At 37.6% G+C, this 27,788-nt stretch overlaps 1 protein-coding gene across 2 annotated transcripts; it reads left to right on the top strand.

The window, feature by feature from the left end:
- The first annotated feature begins 3,733 nt into the window (after positions 1 to 3,733).
- On the top strand, positions 3,734 to 27,690 carry LOC112052734 (BTB/POZ domain-containing protein 9). Of its 2 annotated transcripts, XM_024091918.2 has the most exons (15): positions 3,734 to 3,931; positions 6,429 to 6,534; positions 6,938 to 7,101; positions 8,633 to 8,696; positions 9,621 to 9,777; positions 10,852 to 10,951; positions 11,393 to 11,521; positions 12,032 to 12,191; positions 12,762 to 12,984; positions 13,209 to 13,368; positions 13,745 to 13,872; positions 14,471 to 14,710; positions 15,630 to 15,708; positions 16,656 to 16,830; positions 24,127 to 27,690. In XM_024091918.2, the coding sequence occupies exons 2-15, from the start codon at positions 6,462 to 6,464 to the stop codon at positions 24,234 to 24,236; spliced, it is 1,962 nt and encodes a 653-aa protein (XP_023947686.1). In that variant the 5' UTR covers positions 3,734 to 3,931; positions 6,429 to 6,461; the 3' UTR covers positions 24,237 to 27,690. The 2 variants fall into 2 exon arrangements, with proteins under 2 accessions (XP_023947686.1, XP_052737427.1); XM_052881467.1 differs by lacking the exons at positions 15,630 to 15,708; positions 16,656 to 16,830; positions 24,127 to 27,690 and adding an exon at positions 5,128 to 5,297 and having other exon boundaries at positions 14,471 to 14,839.
- Positions 27,691 to 27,788: the final 98 nt, after the last annotated feature.

The raw sequence follows: 27,788 nt of genomic DNA on the forward strand, positions 1-27,788 counted from the left end.
TGCATGATTGTAATTAATTTAAAACTTGAACAAATTTGCTTAGATTTAATAGCGATTTCTGCTATTTATAACAATTAAATTACGCAAATACTACCCTGTCTGTTATTTCACGCAAGTCGCAAAGCAATTTTAAAATTTTATTTATATTTCAGATAGTAGTTTGAAATATTACGTAATAAAGGAAATGGGAAATGAAAAGCAAAATAATTTAATTTTTACATGAGCTTTTTTAATTTACGCTAAAAATACAATAAATTTTAGTAATTTTGTTTATAAAAAAATGTTAAAGTTTTAAGCATGTGAAAGATATGATTTATTAGGTATTTGTCGGAAATAGAACTTGGACAAGTTTTCAATCATCTTCCCGCTACGAGTTTCCGATTCCGTTGGTGGCGTTCGGATACATGTACATTGTATCGTGGCGCAGTTATGGACGTATTATATTTTTTTTGTAACGTAATATGTTTATTAATTACAATATTTATTAAACCAATAAAAAATAATCAATCGATTTGAATTCCAACTATTTATTTCACGCAAATCTTTCAAAACATTTTTAAAACAACAACTCAGTAATAATTAATAACAACTCCTCTGAGCTGTAGGTTTACGTAACGTTTTGTGCTCAGACTAATTACCATAGGACCTGCTTTGCTGGACGATAAAAATATATGCCCTCTATCAAAAGATCACGATCTAACGTGTTTATACAAACAGCGTTTTTAAAATGGATGTAATTTTATCATTGATAATAAAAAAATTACAGACCATTTTTGCTTGCAATACTGGTTACTTACGTAATTAGTTTGAGAGGGGTAACGTCTAGTAGAAGTTTGGCTAATGAAAGTAGAGACAAATCAATCGGTTTTGAAACAAAATGGAGGGTGTTCCCAAAACAAAAATGCAAATTGATCACATTTTATACTAGATATCTTATACTACTAGGGCACTAGCGCATCAAAACTAAGGCAGGCAAATTAATATAGGTAATTGTCTCAATTTCATTTAGCCGCTTATTACATAGCAAACGTTATTTAAACAAATGGCATCTTCTAAGCAAGCGCGCATCATCTTAGACCTCATCATAGCTCACCATCAGATATGATTGTAGTCTATGCGCAAGCCAATCCAAGATGATAAAAAAACTAAATATCGTCTACAATATCGAGTTGTGTGTTCTGGAAATGTAAAAAATATACATAAATATATAATGCAATTAAAGGCAAAATTGTGCTTGTGTGCGCTCAGTAGTGTAGCTAAAGGATCACTTTTTGTAGTGATTTTGTAAGCACATAACTTAGTTATAGTTTTAGTTGATAATTGCAATTCTTTCTATATGTAGTAATGTTTTCTGTCGATTTCAGTCTCTACTTTCGATAGCCTAATGGAGAATGCTCACTATTTTAAATGTTAGTTTTCTGTATCCTCCGTTGAAAATAAAAAATATTCGTGAAAGAATTATTTCAATACAATAATTAGTTCCCGAGATATAAAATTTTAAAGTGAGTGCGAGGCGATCAGCCAGCCTTTAACGCCTTGACGTCATGGCCCGACATATACTCAGCCGGGCAAATGTTGGGCGATGACGTCACGTACAATATCGCGACTGTTAGTGGGAGTCAAAATTTATGCGAATTTTGAATGCACGTAAAATCAAAACTATTTGGTATTTTAGATTACAAAAACTAGTGTATCTGTTTAAATAAAAGCTCTAATGTAACAAAATTTTAAATGATTTTGCATACCTATTCTACGTTCGCCTTAATAACGTTTGGTAACTGGTCCCTATATAATTTGTCTGAGGCCACACTAGACGTTACCCTATAAAGGTTTAGACCATAAATACTTTAAGGGTTCATTTATACGAGCTGCACTTGACTGCAGTCGGCGGCAGTCGACAGCAGCTGCCGACTGTAGTCAACGGCAGTCAACGGCAGTCGACTGCAGTCGGCAACCGCCATAGACTGTCGCCGAGTCGTCGGCGACTGCAGTAGTCTGCCGTTGGCTACCGTCGACTCCCGCCGAGATGTCGGCGACTGCAGTCGACTGCAGTCGTCGGTAGCAGTTGCTGCTCGTGTAAATGAACCCTTTTTGAAAATTATTGTTTGAATTGCGGACGCCTGCATCTTCGTCGGCGTGGAAATCAATGTAAACTTTCTACTCCTATTTCACCACTATATATAAGGGATGAATTATGGAAATTCTTGAATCACATTATATTTCGTAATTTTTTTTTGTGATTTATCAACATTTTTTAAAACTGTAACTCTAAAAATGATGGATTTTCCGTATAAAATTTCAATCCCTATTTCACCCTTCTATGTTTATTAAAGGGTCAAAAAGTACCCTATGTTCCAAGGTCCTATTTACCATTAAGCCAAAATTCATCATTGATAATTTTCAGCCTTAGACCATTTTCAGCCGTTTAGCCGCGAAAAGAAAAGGTAACAGACAGACTAGCTTCTTATATGTTTTGACTTTCTGCGTCGTATTCTGTGACTTTCTGTCACGGTAAGCCCATTTGACCATTAATAACTGGACGCGGTTCGCACCCAAATTCACCAACAAAAAAATTTTTGAGGGGGACGAGGTAAACTCACACATCGAAAACATTTAACACCATTAAGTATATTCTGTGTCCATACACTACACACAACTATAAATTTGACTCGCAATACACACACGCGTAATTTTTACACACACTAACTCGGCCGTATTTTTGAAATAAATACTTACAGCGCGCGGTACGTAAACATGTGATAGGGCTGCCTGCCTCCAGCATTTTAATTACATTTGCCAACTTTGTATTTCCATTTAGTTTTGTGATTGTAAACATATTTTTTTTTATGTAAACAAATAAAATATTTTGTAAATTGTAGTAAAATAGGAAGTGATCAATAAAATGCGTGTTGTTTTTTGATTGGTAGATTTAAATAAGGCTGATACTAATCAATGACCTTGAAGGATAGGTCGTATTCATATGTTTATTTTGGTGATGCCATCTAGGTATTACCTCCACACTACGTGACCAAATATTAAAAAACCGGTCAATTACTATTACAATTAGGATTACATTAAACAAGTTTTTCAATTAATAAGAGTAACAGTTTCAATTTTTTTTTTCTGTGTTAGTATAATGTTAGTGTATCTGTTTTAAGTTTAGTATGTTAGTGAGTTAGTCTTATTTCTAATTAATAAAATCTATTTAACTAGTAAGTTGAAATTGAAATTGAGGTATAGCTCGCGTTTCGACCTCTAGTATGAAGTCAAACTACTGCTTGCATATTTACTGTGACATTGCTTAGACTATCCACAGATTAAATACATAGAATATTCGATAACTGATCGACGTTTGGCTGTTTCGTCAAAAGAATCGATTCTTTTTATAAATTGTTTTTATTAAAAATTTGATAAAATTAAGGTTTAAATACTTTCAAATGAAACGTTACTCCATCTTTTACTAAACTACAAGTTTTTGGCCGTTTTTTATGCCATTTAACTGCACAAACCGGCATTTTAGGGAGCTCCTTACACGACTAAAACGATTACAACAATGAAACATCGATTCTGTAGCAACAGTTTTTATAAACGCATTAGATCATAGATTTTTGATCTTTGCCAGAGGGGTAACGGTTAGCGAACCACGTCCAGTTATTAATGGTCTAAGGGTAAGCCTCACAAAAACTAGTGTCAAATATAATTTATATTAAATGTCAAATGTCAAAGTCATCTGTCAAAGTGATTTTGCAAATGTTGTGTTTGGTTTTGTATTTGGGGTTTTGTATTTTGTAAAAAATATAAAAGTTAGTTTATCTTAAGAGCAAAAACTGCTTTGAAATTGATTTCTATTCATCATATTAAATGAATATTTGTCCTGGAATAACACTGTTCGTTAACAAATCAGAATCGATTAAAGTTTAATAACGCGTATGTAAGTAAATTCGTTTTGCAATGCTGGTTCTTTAATGTTGTTTATTTTAATAGTTTTCCTTGTTTCTTTTTAAATAAGATGTAATCCTTTAGGATTTAACAGACTACAGGTGATTTAAAAAAAACATTTATATGATCTATCTAACAAAGTGCAGATTTTCTTGATGTTTCTTATTATAGTTGCGATAATATACGATCCATAATTGTAAAACGTATAAATCACTCTTGTGCAATTCGTTTAGAAATGATTATTTATGCCTTGAAACTAATATTTTCATTATAGTATGAAGTAATTATCTGGGCCAGTAAATAACTTTCAGCTATTACTTGTCACCTCTCTGAGATTTGTACTACTAGCCTTATTTGCAATTATTTACGTTTTTAACATAATGAGATAAATAAAAATCGATTTATTCACTTTAAAAAGCCAATTTGATGACCAAGATAAAAGCGTAACTTTCACAAAACATTTATCTGAAGTATTTACTGCTCTTGTGGGCTTCTGTTTAACTAAGGAAGCAACAGTAACTGAAGTCCTGAATAAACCCACCAGTTGGAACTGCCAATTAAGAAATCCATCCATAAAGCCCCAGGTCCTCATATGACCTCATCACAGAAAAATCTCTTAAGAGAACTACCAACCAAAGGATTAACTTTCTTAACCCAGCTTTCTAACTCTGTCCTGTATAGGAACTTTGTTTCACCCCAAATGAAAGTGGCAGAAATAATTCTAGTTCCAAAACCAGGTATCTCACAGATGTAAAATCTTATTGGCCTATCAGCCTTTTAGCTCTTCTCTCTGAAGTCATGGAAACCTATTCATAAAAAGGGTTAATGGTGAAACTGACAAATCAATCTTATCCCAGAGCACCAGTTCGAATTCAGGGAAGGTCACAGGACAATAGAGCAAGTACACAAACTAGTAGAGCAAATCAATAATGCACTAGAACAAAAACTGTATATTTCAGCAGTATTTTTGGACATATCACAGGCATTTGACCGAGTATGGCATGATGGACTCCTTTACAAAGTACACCTAAATTTACCTATCAACTATTTCAAGTTTGTAAAGGAAAGTTATTTCTACATAAAACACTGTGATAGTATGACTAACCTTTCTAAGATTATAGCAAGTGTCCCTCAGGGCAGCATTATGGACCCCTTATCTGATTTACACCTATGATCTTCCGAATGCAGATAATGTACACATGACACAGCCATTTTAGCAGCTGATGCAACTTCATTTGGAGCTTCTCTGAAACTCCAAGGATCTCTGAATAGTATTGATATGGTTGAGGGTTTGGAGAATTAAAGTGAACATGTCTTTAAAATGTTAGATTGGGAAAAAAATGGCATCAACGTATATGGTGAGCAAATTTCACACCTTCGCTTTGCCAATGATATTGTCATCATCGTGAGTTCACTGCAGGAACTTCAAAACATGCTGGATAATCTTCATGTTTTCCTCCCAATGTGTTGGTCTCCGGATGAACCTGGACAAGACCAAGGTCATGTTAAATGATCTAGTCACTCCAGGATCTATTACTGTTAGGGATGGATCTTCCCTCGAAGTTGTTTGTGAATATGCTTACCTCGGGCAAATTTTGCATTTGGGTAGAAACAGCTTTGAAAAGGAGATCGATCGGAGAATACAGTTGGGGTGGGCAGCGTTTGACAAACTTCGCCGAGTCTTCTCGTCGCCTATACCACAATGTTTAAAGACGAAAGTCTTTGAGCAGTGCGTTCTGGCTGTCATGACTTACGGTGCCGAAACATGGACACTGACAGCGAGACTAGTCCACAAACTCCAAGTCGCTCTGCGTGCTATGGAGAGAGCTATGCTTGGAATCTCTTTGAGGGATAAAATCCGGAACGAAGTGATTTGACAAAGAACGAAAGTTACCGACATAGCTCTCAGGGCTAGTACATTGAAATGGCAGTGGGCTGGTCATGTCTACGACCGATGATCGTTGGAGTCGTAAGGTCCTTGACTGGAGACCGCATCTCGGTAAGCGAAGAGTGGTGCGCCCCCTACTAGGTGGAGCGACGACCTCCGGAAGGTGGCAGGCATCGATTGGATGCAAAAAGCCAAAGATAGAGCCGGCTGGCGCTACTTAAAAGAGGCCTATGTCCAGCAGTGGATACATGATGGCTGATGATGAAAAAGAATATATGCCATATTTTTAAAATAGGACCAATATTGCCATTTTAACATTCTACATATTCAAGTCAAAAAAGACTGTTATGAGTGGGTACGACCAGAGTCCAGTGGGCGAGTAGCCAACCACAAGCTTTCTGTGATGATTCCTTTACCCTTTGACCTTTCCATACATTTTTTTACAATCTTGTCTCTTAGGCCTAGTTTGGACTACTTTAGTATTTTAGTCGAGTACAAAGGATTTTTGGGCGGTAAATCCAAAAATGTTAGTACTAAAATACTAAAGTAGCCTGTAATGTCTATTAAACCCAGTATTAAGAAAAAGTGTTGTTATTGTTAGGTTTCTAGAGTGGGACTGATGTAGATAAGCAACATGAGCAGCCAACACCAGTACATGTCGGTGAACAACCCTTCCAGCTCAAGAGTTGGTGACATTGAGCACATCAGTGAGTATTTCAGCACTAATATCTTCTTTAGATGAACAAAAAAAATGCTGCTTGACTTTATTGTAGGCTGGTCTCAGACCTAGGCACTTTGGAACCCTTGTAACTTTAATTTTAAGTTTCCAGATAATTATCACCTTTATTTTTTAATCCATATGATTGGCTGAATACAATTTTCAGTTTTTGTCAATTTTGGATTTCCGACATTGTATATGTATTAACCTCAGGACTGAAGAGATAGCAAAATATTTTTAAATTTCGCTTGTAATTTCGATTGGTGCACATCTTGAGCATAATGGGAAATATTTTGTGTTCCTTGGCAATAGTAGTCCAGTTTTAGCATACAGTTATTTTTAAGTTGCATAGTTACATTTTTGATTTACATAGTGTAAAAATGTTTATGTAGGCCACCTCTCAGAGCACATAGGGTCCCTGTGCCTCTCATCAGAGTACTCCGATGTGACCCTCATAGTGGAGGGGCAGCGCATTCCTGCGCACAAAGTGATCCTTGCTGCCAGCAGCGACTACTTCAGGGCGCTGTTGTATGGCGGCATGCGAGAGGCTAATCAGGTAAGCAGTAGTTAACAGGTACAGTGTAAACAGTAGTAAGGTAGTGCGAGGAATTTTCTGGGATAGTAGTATTGCTGTGTTTGCTTCCACCCAGTGGCGTGCTCAGGCTTTTTTTTTTCTTTACAAGTTAGGCCTTGAATATAATCTCACCTGGTGGTAAGTGATAATGCAGTCTAAGATAGAAGCGGGATAACTTGTTAGGAGGAGGATGAAAAAACACACCTATCGGTTTCTACACGACATCGCACTGGAACGCTAAATCGCTTGGCGGTACGTCTTTGCCGGTAGGGTGGTAACTAGCCACGGCTGAAGCCTCCCACCAGCCAGACCTGGAACAATTATGAAAATTTCAATCAGCCCAGCCAGGCAGAATAGGGTAAGGGTTTTTAACTAGGGTAAGCGTTATAAGTACAACTTGCATAAAACAGAAAAATCCTTCTACAATACAGGGTTCACAATGAGTCCTCAGGGTAGGCAATGCATTAACTTAATTAGTTCATTAAATTTAATGCTGTTTCCCCCGTTAAATCATTTTAATAAAAAAAAGCAGAGGAGATGTTTTACCAATTTACCCATCTTATGAAATAAATTGTAATCAATTAAAGTGTTTTTTAACCTTATTAATATGAAATAAGTATAATGCAACCTTGGGTAGGCTAAAAGTATCCTGTCAGAATGCATTAACACTCACCTCTCCTGCCCGAAATGTTCTTCATGCCCACACTAAACAATGTTTGACCACATAAATCACTAACGCGATGTGCACGCTGCTCAACAAAGAACTCAACTCAAGACACCAATCACCCTCATAATCATACTATCATTTTCGTAATAACTTTATTCAAATACCTTCTTTTTAGGGTTCCGTAGTCCGCAAGGAACCCTAAAAAGGAGGTATTTGAATAAAGTTGTTATAGTTTCGCCATGTCTGTACTACTAGACTATTACTACTAGAAAGCTATAATTTATCATGTACGAACATTAAAAATGTGAACAAAGTTGTAATATAAAATTAAAAAAATCTTTTTTCTGGGTACCTACATGGTATATGTAAAGTGGGAATGAATTATTTTTTACACGTTTATCTCATAGTGTGGGGTATTCTGCACGATTGTGCTTTTATTATAAGAGATCAATGGGGTATGTATATTAATTACGTCCTTAAAGCGGTATAAAGAAAAATTTTAAAAAAATTTTGGGGGGTGTGTGAACAAGTGCAAAAATAAAGTGAAGATAAATTCATTATCAGCGGTGACGTGGTGTGAGGTATCGTTATCGGTATTTTTGTGCATTACATAACGAATTAATGTGCTAACTTAATTTACGGAACCCTACACTGCGCGTTGCCCGACACACATTTGGCCGGTGTTTTATAATATTACTTTTACTTCTTCCTTATTACTGTTACTTCTTCCTCTTCTGTGCCTAAATGCATGTTCAAGGTTTTATAGCTTGAGATTTTTTAAAAGTTGTTGTTATTCAACTAATGTGTTTAATTTGATTTAATTATGTTTATTCTTTACGTTTTCAGGCTGAAGTGGAGCTACAGGCGCCCTTGCAGGCTTTTAAAGCACTGCTGCGATATGTTTACTCTGGTGAGTGATTTGGTGCTAGTTCTAAATATCTTTTGAACTAATCTTAATATTTTTATGATATCTTCGAAATAAAGTAAGGTAAAATCTAGACGCGCGAGGCGACTATGGGCCTTATTAGAAGGCGCAAAGTCACTCAGCGGGCGATGGAGCGAGCTACGAGTATGCTTGGAGTTTCTCTGCGTGATCGAGTCACAAATGTTTTGTTTTCGTGGTGGCACTTAGAACTGGGTCCTAGCTGAATATCAGCGCTGTATGTTCTTTGTTTATGGGGAGCATACAGCAATATGCTGAGCTAGGACCTTTTTCTAGGTTATGCCACATATCGCAGGGTATTATTCTTAAATAATTGTGATGTGTGGCATAATGTAGTAATAAATATATTTTCTTTCTTTTCTTTCTTTCAAATGAGGAGGTCCGAAGACAAATCAAAGTCACTTACATAGCTCGGCGAGTCGCAAAGCTGAAGTGATAATGGGCAGGCCACATAGTTCGAGGAGCCGATGGACGTTGTCGTTGGGGTCCCAGTGTGCTGGAATGGCGACCCCGCGCCGGAAAGCACAGTGTTGGTCGACCCCTCACTAGGTGGACCGAGGACATCAAGTGGGTTGCAGTGAGCCGCTGGATGCTGGCGGCTCGAGATCGTTGTGCTTGTTGCCTCATTATCATCAACATTATCGGCTGATAATGTTGATGATAATGAGGCGGCTGCGGGTGGGTGGAATTCGTGCGTGGGGTGATGTTACGTAGAAACGAGCAGCAGAACGTTTCTACGTAATCGGTGATACCTAAAATCTTGTACTGCGCCTTACAATGTTCATTGCATCTGACTACTTGTCTATTGAATATAATTTTAATACATTTTAAATAGTTGTTTATTACCACTAAAGGGTCAAAATGAGTTTTTAAACGAGGGTAATGGTGCAGGTCACATGGGGCTGTCGCTGCTGCGCGAGGACACGGTGCTGGACATGCTGGGGCTGGCGCACCAGTTCAACTTCCAGGAGCTGGAGGCCGCCATCTCCGACTACCTGCGCCAGGTGCTCGCGCTGCGGAACGTGTGCGCCGTCCTCGACGCTGCTAGGTACGCCTTTGAGTAAAATATATTTTGAGTAAAAAATGGACACACTATTTCCAAACGCGACCGCCACGTACGGTCTTACAGCTGATCGTTCTTTTTATCTGCAGGTGACGGGGTAACCGTATAAATCCATTTTATAGTAAATATTTTAGGTAAACGATAACTTTAATATTTGTTAGTTAATAAAAAATAGAAAAAATATGTGTCTATTAAATTTCGTTCAAAGTACAAAGTATAAAAAATTGCGCACTCTAATAAATCTTCTTTCTGTAGCACACACTCACAAAGTGTCTTGGGATATCTCCATGGGAGAGTGGCCTAAGGCCAGTACTGCTCGTGTAAATTAACTCTAAGGCAATAGTTAAAAGGAGCTTGTCGTCCACACTAATATTATAAAAAGAAAAGATCTGTATTTTTGTATGTAATGAATAATCTCTAAAGAGTAAAAAAATCGTCTCCAAAAAGTAAAAAAATCTTTTGTAGGTTTGGGTGTACTCTTCTATAACAAGATCCCCAAGACTGTGATGGACCTGCCAATGCATAGCTTTAAGCAATGTGTTAAAAAACATTTACTTAGTCGAGGTTACTACAACATTGATGAGTTCCTTAAAGATAAAAGCGCTTGGAAGCCATTGGATCAGCTTCCACCTTCACACAGGAAATAAAACTATAAGAAATCGTAATTGTTATCAATTGTAAATTATAATACTGTATGACTTTTTCAAAAGAGCAACTGTTGAGTTTCTTGCCGGTATCTTCTCAGCAGAACCTGCCTTCCGAACCGGTGGTAGAATCTTTACAAATAGTCAACTGACGTGTCAAAAGTGCTTGTAAACTGAGCCTACTTGAAATAAATGATTTTTAATTTTTTTTTAAAACTACTAGACTGATTTGTATATATCTTCCACCAATAGAAAACTATAACATTATTATGAAGTAACATAGGCTATATATCCCCGTATTCCCACGGGAATGGGAACGGTGAAACTGCGAGGTTATGATTTTTGCTAGTCCTTTATAAATTAAACTTTGCATTTTCAGGAGAGTAATTTCCTTTAAAGAGTTGTTTCATTTTAGGTTGTACGGCCTAGAAGCGCTGATGGACTACTGCTACAAGTTCCTGGACAGGAATGCGGTGGAAGTACTGCAACATGACACTTTTTTACAACTGTCAGTTGTAAGTGCACAAAAAATCTTATTGAATAGCAATTTAGTTTGGTTTGAAATGCAAACAACTATGCAGTCACACCATTTTATCCGCTACTGTAAAATATAGCAACAGGAGGAAAATCCGATTCAGTTTTCTTTTGAGTAAATAAATATTGCAGGTGTTGTAAACATTTTTTGTTGGAATGTAAAATACTGATTAAAAAATAATTCACAAATGCCACTGAGAATGAAAATTTACTTCATTGTGAAATTAAATGAGAATGAAAATTAAATTTATTGCTCACATAAGTCTGCACCTTTACAATAGTGCTGAGGACCCTGAATTAAGTTTGAAAAAAACTGTATCACAGGATCCTTGCTCTTCTTGCTTAATTAAAACTGGTGTTTTTAGCCTTTAGCCGCTATCCTTACCTGACTACAATTATCTCCACATTAATTAACTCCACAGGAAGCATTACAAGGACTGTTGGAGCGGGACTCGTTCTTTGCTCCTGAAGTCGACATCTTCAAAGCAGTGTGCAATTGGTTTGATGCCAACCAACAATGGGTGAAGTCGGATAGTGGTTCCGCCCAAGTTGTAAGTATTTAAAACTTTGATTCACCATATTTTATAAAACACTCCTCAGAAACTTTACATGATTTGATCACATACCTTAAATGATAGTTATAACAAAATTTATTTACAGCAACTTCTAATTAAGGTTATAGTGTTTCTTAGAGTATACTTATCAATTATTTTGTAAAGTAATGCTCCCTAATACATTAGTTGTGCTAGGAATGGATATATCAATAAACCACCACCAAACAAAGGTGGGAAAAAATACTTAAAATAGTTCATTGCAAAACATATTTTTTTTCTTTTAAACTAATATTATAAACAGATTTTTTGTTTGTTTGTTAAGATTTAACTCCATACTAATCAACAGAATTTAAAGTCTTTCTAAGGTGTTTGCTAGTATTAAACTTGATATTGCTTGCTATTAAAAGACTACTTCTACTTCATAAAGAAGAGCTTACTTGATAGATACTTGAAAAGGAAAAGGTTTACAACCCCTGTGCTGTACAACATGGACTGTTGACTGTGCAGGGCAAGATCTTCAAGTGCGTGCGCCTGACGCTGATGAGCCTGGAGGAGCTGCTGACGGTGGTGCGGCCCTGCGCGCTGGTCACGCCCGACATGCTGCTGGACGCCATCCAGGAGAAGACGCAGACCAACAACACGGACCTGCCGCATCGGGGGGTCTTGAGTATGTCTCTTACTTCACATCACATTAGAAAACTTTCAAAGTTTTGAAATAACTCCTACACGCGCAGTTATGATTGTAGCGCTGTGAAGTTCTCGTGAAATGCGTCTCAGACATCGGCGGATGGAGTCGCGGGCGTCGGCTGGTCTGAAAATAATAAGAATGTGAGTGCACAACTTGATGTGTGGGTGTGTGTGTGAACGGGGCGGGGGTACGGGCCTCGAGGCAATGCCTCCATGCCCGGGTGCGTCGCAGGGGGACTTGCTCCCCCGGTACTCTCTTCCAACCCCTCCCGGGGTTGAGGCTTTTCAGCCTAAGAATTTGGGCTGCGATTCCTCGCTATCCTGCGTCGGGGCGGTGTCGGGTTCGGTGGATGTGTCGTCCTCCTACAAGTGCCCGCGCTTGCAGGGTCGGCCACTTGTAGGAGCTCCCGAGGTAGGGGATGTCGGTTTGGTGGTCTGTTGCGGTGTGATGCAATGTCGTGGAGGTGTATATTCGTATTAGTAGGTGAACATATGGCACACTAGAGTACGGACGAATTCCTCCACAAGTTAACGGTCAATATGATTTCAGTGCCCGAGAAGAACGTCGCGACGCCGCAGCGCGCCGCGCGCGTGGTCGCCGGCGACATGCGCGCGGCGCTGCTGGACGGCGACACCGACACGTACGACATGGAGCGCGGCTACACGCGCCACACCATCACCGACGCGCCCGACAACCCCGGCATCGTCGTGCGCCTCGGCGCCACCACCATCATCAACCACATCCGGCTGCTGCTGTGGGACCGCGACAACAGGTAGGAGCCGCAAAAGGGGTAGTTGTACTCTGCGTTGCCCTGACATTATGTAGATTAAGTCAAAATTAATTTATTTCAAGTAGACTTAAGAAGCACTCTTGAACGACAAATAGAAAGCTACATTCAGGCGCTATTTTACGCAGGTGAAACCGCGAGGTTCTGAAAGTGTTATGATATAATAAGTAATAGGATCAGCATTGCTAATGTGTCCGGTGGGCGGGCAGGTCGTACGCGTACTACGTGGAGGTGTCGGTGGACCAGAAGGACTGGGTGCGGGTGGTGGACCACAGCGAGTACTTCTGCCGCTCGTGGCAGAACCTGTACTTCGCGCCGCGCGTCGTGCAGTACATCAAGGTGGTCGGCACCAGCAATACTATCAACAAGGTCAGCACTGCTTACTTGCAGACACTTACCCTTTAGAGAATTGTTTTGCTCCATATTTGCATATTGTCAAATAGTACCTATGAAAGCTTCATATCAAATAGTTCCATTAAGGTATAATTTCAGAGTGACTGTATACTTGTACATAATTTTTAGTATTGCACACAATGCAATACTATAATAGCAGGCTATGATAAACTCCATCTGAATTGACCGATAATAAATAGATTATAAAAATGCATTTAATATTATCCGACTGCAATTTAACTAGGCAACCCATGTGCAATGTGAATATTTTCCATCATTTATTTCTTATCCCAATTAAATTACAGATGAGGGTATATATTATTAGCGTAGTGTGATTGTGATTGTGTGGTAGGTGTTCCACGCGGTGTCGCTGGAGGCGTACCACACGGTGCGCGTGCCGCCGCTGCGCGACGGGCTGGTGTGCCCCACGCACAACGTGGCCACCGTCGACCTCTCCGCCGTCGTCATCGAGGGCATCAGGTGAGCGGGCAGCTGACGTGTTGGACGTGCTCTGTGGGAAGGGAAAATATCTACTTCAGTCTTAGACTAATTACCTGTTGGACTTGTCATCATCATCGACAACAACCCATATGCGGCTCACTGTTGAGCACAAAACTCCTCTCAGATTGAGAGGGGTTAGGCTAATAGTTCACCACGTTAGTCCAATGCGGATTGGCAGACTTCACACACATAGATTATTAAGAAAATTTTCAGGTATGCTGGTTTCCTCAGAATGTTTTTCCTTCACCGTTTGAGACATGTGATATTTTAAATCTTAAAATTGGATTTGCATCACACTCAAATTAACCAACAAACTTGACCTGTCGTTTTTTAGGGCCTGTTGAGGGGGAAAGCTCTCACACATCGAAAATGTTTAATACCAATCATTTTAAATTAGTCAAAGACTTCATTAGGTTAGATGAGATAGGTTATTAGGCTATAAAGACAATCTACTCGTACTTCTAATAGGATCTGAATCTTCTGTTTCATAAGCAAATTTTTGACTTATCAGTAAAATTTTGTTGAAGCTTTTTGAATAATTATGTATTATGCATCGTTTGTACCCGTATGTCTGCAGTCGATCGCGCAACGCGCTGCTGAACGGCGACACGGAGCACTACGACTGGGAGCAGGGCTACACGTGCCACCAGCTGGGCTCCGGCGCCATCGTGGTGCAGCTGGCGCAGCCCTACATGCTGTCGTCCCTGCGCATGCTGCTGTGGGACTGCGACTACCGCCACTACTCGTACTACGTGGAGGTGTCGCTCAACTACTGGCACTGGGACATGGTGGCCGACCGCACGCGCGACCCGTGCCGGTGAGTTACACGACTGGGAGCAGAGCAGGGCTCCGCGTGGTGCAGCTGGCGCAGCCCTACATGCTGTCGTCCCTGCGCATGCTGCTGTGGGACTGCGACTACCGCCACTACTCGTACTACGTGGAGGTGTCGCTCAACTACTGGCACTGGGACATGGTGGCCGACCGCACGCGCGACCCGTGCCGGTGAGTTACACGACTGGGAGCAGAGCAGATTATATCAGAGGCAGATTTAAAGAACAAAACACGATTATTGAATGGGGACCTATCAGGTCTTACAATTCAGACTGTAAATGTTAATGAATGAATGATTGAATGAATCCTCGACTGGCAGGGAATAACTGAAGTCTAGAACTTGTGACTGTTGTATGTAGGGTTAAAGACGTCCTTTGAAACTAGTTAACATTACCCCTCTCCCCTTCAACAAAAGGTGGACGGATCAAACGTCACGACAAGAATGTGCTAGTCGTCTATATAGCCAGTACTTGTTTGCCGCGTGTGCTTAAAAGGTAAGGAGGCAAAGAAAAGCGTGTTTATCGATCACCGTTTACTGTTCAACTGGTTTAATATTACTAAATATATTGGGTTAGTATTGTGTTCTTGAGTTGTTAGTATCGACATGTGCGCGCCACATGTTGACTACAATTTGGTACGTTTTAAACCTATAGATAATCTACGAACTAAATATTAATGTGGATACGCTAATAATGATTATACAATAATATTTATATGGATAACGCTACACTTGGTCTCCCATTACTTCCCGCCTAACGCAGGGAACACTTCGTACTATCTCGGTTCATGACACCACAAGTCGAACGATTTAAGTGCACAATCGCGCGCCGACACATGCATAATATTAAGTAAGGATAGTTTGAAATTTGAACGATGAATGTTTATAAGCTACACTGTGCCAACAGGTCATGGCAAGTGATCCACTTCAGCCCGCGACCAGTCTCCATCATCCGCATCGTCGGCACCAACAACACTGTTAACGAAGTAAGTCATTTGCTGTACTCATTTAGGTACGTGTATTACACATAACTCCAGAGTTTTCAGCATAGTTATTGACACTATTTCCTCATATTATTCCCAGTTGAAATTCGCTTTGGAAGTGAACAAAGAATACACAAAGCCCTTACAATGTGCGACTGTTTCAAAGCTGCTGCTTATCTCCGACACTTTCAATATTCATCATCATCTCCTGTACCTTAGTCCACTTAGGTGGGGTCGGCAAAATATATCAATCTCCTCCATTCGCCTCTAGTATTCACCAACTCATCATACATATCCTCTTTCACACACTCCCCATTTCTTCTTCGGTTTTCTTCTCCTCGTCCTTTCACTTGCAATTTCAACATTCTTCTGGTAATATGACTCTCATCCCTTTGCATTACATGTCCATACCAAGCTAACCCTTTACTCCATTTTTTCCGTCATTAACGCCACCTTCAGATTTCCTCTTATAGTTATTAAATTATAATGGACAAATTAATTAGTCAATAAATGGGGCTATCGGTTTAAAATTATCAATAAATACCCTGAGTCCATCTTGCTTTACTGACGCGTAACCCGAAGAATTGTCAGGAACTATTATATGACGATGATGACTTCTGTTCGTGGACTGAGGAACTGAGGGAAAAGCAAGTAAACGCCTATGTCTATTGAGGAGACAAAATACCAAATATACTTCTAACGATCCAGGACTCTCTTTAAATTGCCAAAGAGTAAATATGAATGCCGAAGCAATGCCTTTAAAATTCCATGGTAGAATTACAAATATTACATAATTATTATATATATACAGAATGATTACAAAGGACGTGTCCTAGAAGTAGTTGTCGCTGGTGAAAGATGATCGGATAATAGAGTCTTAGTAATAGAGTCCTGTTTTACCCTTTGGGTACGGAACCCTTAAAATTATAATATTGCCTTGTGTATGTCAGGTGTTCCACCTGGTGCACCTGGAGTGTCCGTCGCAAGTGGAGGATGAGCCGAGTGAAGACCCTGCCGCCAAGAAACAACGCCCGTCGCGCGAGCGGGACGCACGCGATGGCCGCGACGGACGCGACGCTCGCGACGGACGCGACGGACGCGATGGTTGGCGCACTCCATCCGAGCGTGAGTACTATAGATATGAATACGATTTTTTTCCAATGGTTGATTAAATAAATTGTTAATTTTATTAGATTGTTTATTCTTTAATTTATTATTTTTTCATTACATTGTTGTTTTCTTGTGTGAAATAATTAATTTCTTGTTTTTTAAATAACATGGTTATAGATTTGTGGAGTAGGGTAAAATGCTACAATACGCCCCAGTTGACAATAAGCCCCACTGCGCCTACACACACACAAATACAGATATCAGACAAGCAGTGACACGAACGGTAGCGCGACTGTCGCCCGAAAACATGGCTACTGGTTAGACGTGATAATTGCGATTTATTAGGAAAAAAATCTAAATCTTTTGTAAAGTGCTTCGGAACATATTGCGGTGAGTACTATACAAATTCATTTAAATTGTGACACCATTTATTTTAATCAGATTTTGCTTGCAAATATGTTTTTTAGTGTAAATTACCTTTCGTTTGTCGTATTACTTGGAGTGAATAACCTTCACGGCGTCTATCATGTGACTGGGGCGTTTTGTAATCATAAATCTACAAAATGCCTCGATTAAAATAGTACTATACGCCTCATCACAAAAATATTTATAATATTAATTATGCTTCAGGTTTGTCCTCTAGATTACCACAAAGTATACACAGTAGTAAACACACGGTGCTGCCAGTCCACACTGTATTTGAGATGGATTTTTTTTTTTTTTTATACTGGTATCCCTGCTACCGGATCTGTAATCTTCATTACACATTCTGTGCTTCGCCGGGCTACACGTGCCTACGCGTCAGTTTTTTGTATAACGAAACAAACAGTTCAAAGATTACTTTCCTTTGTTAGTGTTAGAAAAGGGAAAACAAACTCTTTTATCTGAAGAATACGATAATATAGCAAGAAAAATTAAGAAATTGGGTAAGATACTGACGCGCGTACGACACAAAGAAAGGTCGTCCTAGTCTCCAAGAAGATTGTCCACCTCATCAACAGTGTCATCAGAATCGAAAAACTCATCAAGTCATCGCCCGCTTCATTGTCCGCATTGCAGGACACATTAAACATTGAAGGTAAAATAAGTTCTTATACCCTCATAATCTTTTTATGTCAATAGACATCATTGTTAACCTACGGGGTTATCACTTGAAAAAACGGATGTTTGGAACATAACATCGCGGGTAATCTACGGGATTATCACATTATAAATGACATGAGAAAAATATGAACGTAACATTCGATAATTGCGTCTTAATAATCATAGCATTGCGGGTAGTCTTAGGGACTTTGCCGTAATTAACGAAAATAATAATATTGACGCAATTAATAACCTGCGGGGTTATCACTTGAAAAAACGGATGTTTGCAATATAACATCGCGGGTAATCTACGGGATTATCACTCTATAAACGACATGAGAAAAAATATCAATGTAACATTTGATAATTGCGACTTATTAATCATAGCATTGGGTAGTCTTAGGGACTATCATTTTTACCGTAATTAACGCAAATAATAATTTTGAAATTATGATTCTTATTATGATTGATTCTAAGGGAATATCACACTACACGATATTAATCATTAGCATTAAGCATAGCGTGGCGGTCTCCGGGACTATCACCTTGTCTTAATTTACCCACGGCAATAAATTCTTGGCTGGTGGGAGGCTTTGGCTCTGGCACCCTACCGAAAAAGACGTACCGCCAAGCGATTTAGCGTTCCGGTACGATGTCGTCTAGAAACCGGAAGGGGTGTGGATTTTCATCCTCCTCCTATCAAGTTAGCCCGCTGCCCTCTTAGATTGCATCGTCACTTACCATCAGGTGAAATTGTAATCAAGGGCTAACTTGTAAAGAATATTAAAAAAAATAAAATAAAAATGAGATTGCAGATAATCTTAAGGGAATAGAATAGGTGAAAACATATTCTGTTTGGTATTTTCTTATCATAAAAGGTGCCAATGCTTAAGTTTTTCAACTAGAAAGTTGCTGATACCGCCAGTGAATTTCATTCGACTAATACGGTCGTCAATCCGGATACAGCAGCGCTGAAGTACCTACTCGTAGATTCGACTCGTAGAAGTCGACATTATCAGTACTTGACAATGAACTTCCTATGATTCTAGGAGAGAACCCTTCACAACCAAAGTGTTATAGCGATGTCATCCAGCTAGATCTGGCTATTCGCCTACAACACATAGCGGGGTCAGGTGCCAAAATATACGAGCAAGGAGGTTATACACGAATATTAAAAACTGCACCTTGCAACCTGGCACCAATGCTTAATCCGGAAGTGGTAGGTGCGACCACAGAGGCCGCACTTAAGAGATAAAAACAAACCATACAATAGAGCTACCGCAATATGAGCTAAGGATCTGGCTGACACTACACTAATGTCGTCAGAACCAAAAATTACTGTGCCTATTCAGGTGTTCTAGCCATGATTCTATGGTATGAAGGAATTTACTCCTTAATACGCTGAAGTAAGATATCGGAGATCAACATCGATAAACTTCTCTTTGGTTAAGGTTTGGCTGAAAAAAAAAAAAAAAAAAAAAAGATCTGGAGCGGAAATGAAACTCGCTCCTATGAAGCTGTCCTCCACAAAGGATAAGCCATAAGGGGAACATAGAAACTGGTCTATTTCTCCTCAGAATTACAGGTTAAAAGTTACTCGGAAGACAAAGGAGCCTGCCTACAAGAATCACCACGCCAACTCTGACGTGACGACAGTTTGAACTGTCGTCACATGGTCGTCAGTCGCGACATCGCGATCGAAAGTCGAAACCACCAACAGACAGGGTAAGATATGCCGGCAGGCTTTCAAACTTTTATGATTGGTGGTCAGTGATGCTATTATAATGTCATAGATAAAAGGGTACCTAAAAGATGCCTCTTTTGAGTCAACGACTTTTATTGTTCCTTCGGTACATTCGAGTTTACCAAAACAGAGAAACGTTCCTGTAAGGCGAATACTTTCCATGTCGGAAAATATTGATATACGAACGTCCTATCCATGATCTTACATGTAATAGACGCTATTACGGAATGCAAACTTTGCTTAGATCAACTTTTAATTCCTTCATTTTTAATTAGAAAACATAATGGGAAATATAGATTCATACTAAACTTCAAATAACTGAACAGAATTATTGACACCTCTTATGTTCAACTTAAGATTTATAAACAGCATTATAGCTTGTTTTTAAAACTGTTTTATAAGTCCTCTAGACCTGAGGGATGCTTAATTTTTGATTAGCATTAATCATAATAATAAAAACATATACACATGTATATTCGTTTTAAATTTGGAGAAAAACTAATAATTTAATGTATTTTGGCCGTATCACTGCGTCCGTTGTCTGGATCAAAATAATGAAAGCAGTGACCAATTTACAGAGATCAAGTAGTCACAATATATTTTGATGATATTTTATTATATCTAATAATAGCTTATACTCCCAAAAGGCCTTGGGTATTATTATCAGTACCTACTGTTCATCTATGCTTATAATAAATCTGTTGAGAGGTCAACTTAATAATGTTCGTAAGTTCCTGGGTTTCATAATCAATTCTCAGAACAGAACTACAAATCACTTTACCTGAGGAAAAGATTTTGAAAATTAAAAAGGAAGTCAATAAATTGCAAATATTAACTGTATTATAGCTGTAAGGTCATATCATTCGCTTGTTTATTGGAGTTACTTACCTTAGAATACCCGCCGTCCGATACGGATGGCTCTAAACAAACGAGAAAAAAAAAAAAAAAAAACAAAAATGGAAATATGACAATATTTGAAAGATTACAAATAGAACAAATATTTGACCATCATCATTATTAACTAGTATTTAGTGGTTAATGATATTCATCAAACTGAGTTTTGTATAGAAATCTATAGCGATGCCTCAACTACGGGTTGGGGAGCGGCCTGTGGAGAGGAACGTGCTAGTGTTATGTGGTCGGACACAGTACGTGAACGACACATCTATTATTTAGTACAATAATTATTTTTATTGGCAGCATTCCGGACTCGACGGAAAATTTTTGCAAAGTTTTATCAAAATACTCAAATTATTCTTACTATTTCATACACAAACCGCATGGGAGGCGGTGAATTCCCAAACCTTACAACAAACAAGAAACTGTATACTGTAACTTGCATCTTACAAGTACATCAGTTCAGCAGACTATTATGTCGCAGATAAAGAACCACGTTGCGTCCATCCAAAAATTGAATTTGAAGAAACTGATTTATTTACAAGGAGGCTGACTAAAAAATGTGCAAGATACATTTCTTGGCATAGAGATCCTGACGCTTTTATTATAGATGCATTTACAATTTAATAGTTGAGTAAAATATTTGATAACAATGCAAAAAGGATCAATGATAGCCCCACTCTGGCTGACACAACCGTGGTACCCCTTATAAAAGAGTCTTTTTACTTTCAGAACCACTTATAATTAAACCACCATAAACGCTGTTTATCTCCCATTCCAGCAACCGAGATGTACATCAAGAGATTGCCCTGGTTACAGGAATGTTGTCTTCTCTTTCCGAGAACTCAGTAAGGCAATACAATACATACCTAAAGAAGTGGTGTATATATTTTGTAAATACAGTAATATTAATTTGTATCTTGGTTTCGTACCAAATGTTATAAGTTTTTTAATATTATTTTATGAATCAGGTTTGCAATATGGAACAGCTGTAGATCAGCTCTTTGACTAATTCTGGGCGAAGAAGTGGTCAATGATAACCATATTAAAACTTTAATGAGGGAGTTTATAGACTACGTCCACCCTTGCCCAAATAATAAAACTATTATATCTGGGAAACATTTATTATACTTACTTTTTATAGCAAATTGGTTCTCCAATGAATCATTGAGTTTCAAAAAACTGAATTAAAATATTTTCTATTTAATAATGATACCCGATTTAATCAAAAGCTCTCGTCCTGAAACATCTCAATTGATTCATCATCTGTATTGATTATTCCAAATTTTCCAGAAATATGTCCTGTTGGTACACTACATTTTTATTTTCATACAACACAAAGCTTGCGTAGTGAAAATAAACTTTTTATAAGACCTAGAAAGTCACAAAAATCAGTTGTGCTCACAGTGTGCCACGACTTCCAAAGCTCATGGGCTGAATATAAATTTAAATCTGATTATAAAATATGCAGGGTGGAGCAGTAACTCCCTAACATTTGAAAAATTCTGTAATAGATATATAACTAAGTATAATTTTGATAGTTTCGTACTTTTCAATACTGTTTATATTAAAAATAATGTTCTAATGATTGATCACAAGACCGATAATAATAATTGATCAACAATTTTAATAATTGTATCTTTTTTCCTCGGGAATAAAATTATTCACTGTGATCTAAAAGTTGATATTTTCACTCTCAACATCTACTGTGTATACTTTGTGGTAATCTAGAGGACAAACCTGAAGCATAATTAATGATTAAACGAACTTACCTGTACGTGAAGTTCTATCATAATTATGCGAAGGTTTGTCCGAATAGATTACCACCCCGCCCACCCCATTGTGCAATTTCCCGAATAATATATAAAGTCTATATAATTTATATATACAATATTTATTATATAATATGATTATATAAGAATTACTACTTGTCTAACTTAACATTTGAATATCAACTTTAGTAATTGCATAAACTGCTCTGCTCTAAACTGAATGAAGATTACAGATCCGGTAGCAGGGATACCAGTATAAAAAAAAAAAAAAAATCCATCTCAAATACAGTGTGGACTGGCAGCACCGTGTGTTTACTACTGTGTATACTTTGTGGTAATCTATTCGGACAAACCTTCGCATAATTATGATAGAACTTCACGTACAGGTAAGTTCGTTTAATCATTAAATATTTTTACAGATGCCGCGTAATTATCAAAGAAAAAGTATGTATAAAGTACGCAGCGAGGATATAGTAGTCAATGAGTGTACAAAATACCATCATGAACACTTAAAAGACATCTGTTAACAGGAAAGCTGAAAGTTCCACTCAAGAGACCATGTGTTTTTTCAGAAGGATAGCCAAACTAATAGGCAAAGCTTGGGGAAAGGCGGAAAAACCCGTATGAACCGACCGCTATACCAGAAAAACATATATGCACAGCAAATACTGCATTTGAAAAAAACAACTCAAAAATGTCCTGATATACCATCAGGATCTGCAGAACAAACTCCAACGAAATTGTTGACTAAAATTTGCTCCCCATACCTAAGTTAATAGTAATGATGTTAAACAAAAACAAAATGCTGTAGTGTGGACGTCTCAAGAAAATATCCAGAAAAAAATATGAAGAAAAGGAAAAAGCGACAAAAAAAAAGTGAATAACTCATCATCATCAGAAAGCGATAATAATGAACAAAATTATAAGAGTTCTTCTAATAAAGATATTTCTGATGATGAACAGAATAGGTGCGTTGAGTGCACAGATTATTGTACGACTTCTAAAGAGGATTATAAGATGTTTATCATGTACATCTTGAATGCATTAATTTTGCACAAAGTACAATCAATCCTTTATGCAATGTTTGTGGTAGAAAAGCTAAGCAGGAGGCTGTCTAAGAACCCAAATAAATAAGTAGATACTATGCTACTTAAATATACTATATAAAATTATTATGGTGATTAAGAATTTGATCTCAATGTAACTACAAAGACTTATAATAATTGTTCATTTTCAGTTATTTAGCTTAGGTATAGTTTAAGAAATTGTTTATTTTTTGCATATAATTACAGTGGGGCATTTTGTACTCGACGTGAGGCATATTATCAACTCATAGCATTACAAAACGCCCTATGTAAGGTTTTAAAAAAATTGTATTTTTAGCTAGTGTATAAGGATTTTTTACCAAACTATGGTGCCATTTTGTAGTTTATAAACTGTTTGTTACATATCTTGTAAAATATACGATTACATTTATTTAGAGGTTATTTTATTGCGCTTTACTTAAAAGTGGGGCGTATTGTAGCATTTTACCCTATATACAATTGCTATTGGGATTTTTACGGAAAGCTCAATATTTCATATTCTTAGGTACTCGTGAAGAGCAAAATATATAGTCGAAATATCGGCCGAACCGGAAATATCGCTCCTTCGTAACTTCGCAACGAAAGATAAAACGACGTTTTTAATTTAGCGATAGTTCGTTATTTTGTCTTAAGGAGATATGTGTCATTGTAGGACATTTGTAGACCTACAGATGTGCAATACAATTTGAATTTATAAAAACCTCGGGCGTTCAAAATTGTAAATTTTCAGGTAACGGCAGCCCAGATTCTATGCCCGGCAACCCCGGGCCAGCGGCGGAGGCCGACTCCGCCCTATCGCCGGAGACCGCTACTGAGGCGGAGGAGGGCTACGACGACTGAGTCTGGACGCGTGTCCAGGAGACTACGGCACTACGCACGTTCAGAGACTACGACACTACGCACATGCAGTTCATTTGACTTTGCCGAATGTCCACCCAACAGACGGACATGAGTATTGCTGTTTATTATGACTTTTTTTCATTCTGCACCAACTGAAAACTCAATAGTTCCAAAGGTAAAGGTAACGTTCGGTTTTGGCGACCGTGACCTGTGACAGTGACTCGACCGCGACTCACTGCTTTGTTTGAAATTATACGAAGCGCTGCCAACAATTTAAGCTACAATGTCTTTTGAACATTTTGTCTTTATAAACCTCTACCTCTGTACCTAAAACGAAAAATTAAAATACATACATTTTTCTATATCTTAAGTAATCTTTTACGTATTCTTTTTAGTTTAATTTAAATTTATAAAAGTGAAAGTTAAATTACGAAATATCAAAAACAGCTTGACGTACAAACGTGAAATTTAGCAGGGAGGTAGTTTATAGTTGGTAGACGTCCGCTAAGAACGGATTTTTCGACAAGGTTCGGATTACCCTGACCTGTCACAAAATGAGATCTACGGGCGGACAAAATCGCGGACGTCCGCTAGTATCTTATTTAACATGATATTTCAAAAAGATGGTCTCTTGCTTTTCACATGGCGATTTGTTGATAGAGTTGATACTTATTTCTGGAGGCATAGATAATGGCAGTACGTATTATGAACGTCATAAGGCAACTGTCACTGTACCCATGCTATCTAAAAAACACTTTAGATAAGTTGTCGACATTTTGTGCTAAGTAATAATAAGAATGATACTTGTACCCAGACGAGTCCCTGTAGTCCTGTCACGGTCGCCGGTCGCTCTGGTCTCCAACATCACAATGGTTATGAGGCCATTATTCACTCGTTGGACTATTGTCGGATCCATGACATTCCTAACACAGTAGTTATGACTAATTGGAAGGAAAGAGGTATATTAATCACATTTAGAATAAATGTGTAGTTACTATTATGTTTTCTTTTGCAACTTTACAACTGCAAACTTAATAGTCGCGAACACGTTCAATGCGACGACGTTTGTTGAGATGCGGCTGCCGATGGATACGTCGAATGGCGAATTTGAGATGTCACTGTATTTGGTACGCTTCGTCAGCTATTGTTAAGCATGTTGCAACTACTACACTAGGTCTAACTCTAAGGTCGTAACTACTACACTACTGACACTAGGTCATGCCCACAATTTCGACTGCGTAAATTGTACTATTACCATTATATTATCATGTTTGGCACAACCTTAAAAAGTTCCAGCTCAGCATTGTGCTGCTTGTACCGAGCAAATAATGTTGTTCCATGAATCACTGTGCGCGTGTCCATCACGTGGGGCAAAACTCCGAGCAGATTGTATCTATAATTTCTTCCTGCAACTGCAGTGGTGCATGAAATTGCATTGACAAATGCCTGCTGGAATGGACGCACCTCGTGATTGAATGGACGTTAGACGCAAATGTACAGTCATTGCGTATGTATGTTGGATTTTGCACTTTATTCATTATTTAGTTTGTAAGTAGCATAGTGTTTTCTAGTCTATGCTTGTGCCTATACACGTGAGCGCGAAGGGGTAACTAAACAACACCAGTGGAACAAAAAACTACAAAAAATTAATTAATTATGTCCTTTTCTATCACCCTAATAGCAGACATTTCTTTTTAAAATGTTAATATATTATTTATCTCTGGCATTGCTTTAGAACATGTTTGCTGTAAAACCTCTCTCAAACAAAAATTACATCTCAGTTTTCTTTTATGGTTTTCTAGCTCAGTTCATTATGGACCTTAAAAGATTCATTACGAGTGTGTTACCTTCATATTTCTATTTTTAATTTATTGAAATCTTTAAGGATTTATTCCCACAACTCAGTCTAATTGACCATCAGTGAAGTCATGACAATCCATACAACCATCATTCTGGACAGTGATCAGAACTTATAACTTTCCAGAATGATGGTATATGTAAACCATAGTATATTACTTAAAAGTATTGGTAATATACACTATGTATGTACTTAAAAACGTAGGCTGTATTCACAGCTGAAGTGAATGGTGGCTGTTCGTGTTCATCCATAGGTACACGTATAATTGTAATAACCAGTAACCAGTGCACAGTAAAAAAAAAGTGTTTTATGTTGCACTATGGTTAGGCTAATTGCAATATGTATTTTGTACAATAATAAATAAATAAATAAATGTAATCTAGTGACTGATGTATGGGAATGAACCTTAAATATTATAGCCAATATAGAATTAGTTATTTGGTTATGTTACTTGAATAAAATAATGCAGAGATAGAAAACTATTTTTACTTTGTACTGCAAAGTTTGTATATAGATTATAAGATTTTTGTATATTTGTCAGTTGATTGTATTAAGTCTATATAGGAAAAAATTGTGTAACATTATGCTTAATAACTTTAGCTTATGTATAAACAACAATGCATAGGTTTGTGCAACATAGGGCACTTTCCATTCCTTCATGTTTTTTGAGTTATTGTAATTCACTAAAGTTAGGCTATTCACAGAGTCTTTTGATAATAGTTATTGATTGCCACTGCCATGTGCCAGTCATTGACTCAATAATGCAAAATATTATTTTTATATTAATTAGGTTTTGTGTGTATAGTTCAGCATTTTAAAATCCTGTTTTCTATGATGCTAGACTTGTAACACCAAGTTGTAGTTTATAGTACCATCATATCATATGATAGAGCAAAAGACCTCACTAGATAGCATTGTAGTGTAGTATATATTTTTTTTGCATCTTTCTAGAAAACACATTAAGGTTTACGTAAAGGACCCCTACCTTATCTAAATATAAAATGTAATCCAAATAGTGTCTCATTTCCAAGGTACACAGAATACATATTATTTTAATTGTTAGTTTAAAGATAATAGAGATTATTGAAGCTTGAATAGCATAAACTATTTACTTATTTTTATAACAAGATGCTCATGCAGTGGACTTCTTGTGACACACTTCTTGGATTAGTGTGGCTATTTTTAATATTTTCTAAATGTTGGTTCCAAAAATAGGTGTTTAATAGTAACAACTTTCCAACTCTTTGCTGGCTTGGAATGTTATTGTTTCTTTGGTCTTAGTGATGATGTTTATCCGGTTGTTATTACCAACCAAACCAACTAGGAACCAAATTACGATTTTGGGATTAATTGAACTACCAAACTTGTTTATTAGATTGACACACTTAAACTGCATTGCTACTTATATTGTGAGATTATACTCAACTCTACTTGTCAGATAAGAGCCTAGCAATTAAATAATTGGCAAGAATGTACTGTGATAAGTTTGTATGAGCTGCTAAAGTTGAAATATGTTATTAGTGTAAACATTGTAATTGTATTTTGGTTATTCTTAGGCTATTAAGCTTTTACTTTAATAAAAATAGGTTGTCCAAATTGGGCTTTTTATTGTATACCTTAATTACTAGTTAACTAAAATAAATTTATAATAAATCATAAAGTCCAGATCTTTAGTTTTTACTAACTGTTCCAAA

The sequence above is a fragment of the Bicyclus anynana genome, chromosome 5 (assembly GCF_947172395.1).
Source record: "Bicyclus anynana chromosome 5, ilBicAnyn1.1, whole genome shotgun sequence".
NCBI classification, from domain to species: Eukaryota; Metazoa; Arthropoda; class Insecta; order Lepidoptera; family Nymphalidae; genus Bicyclus; species Bicyclus anynana.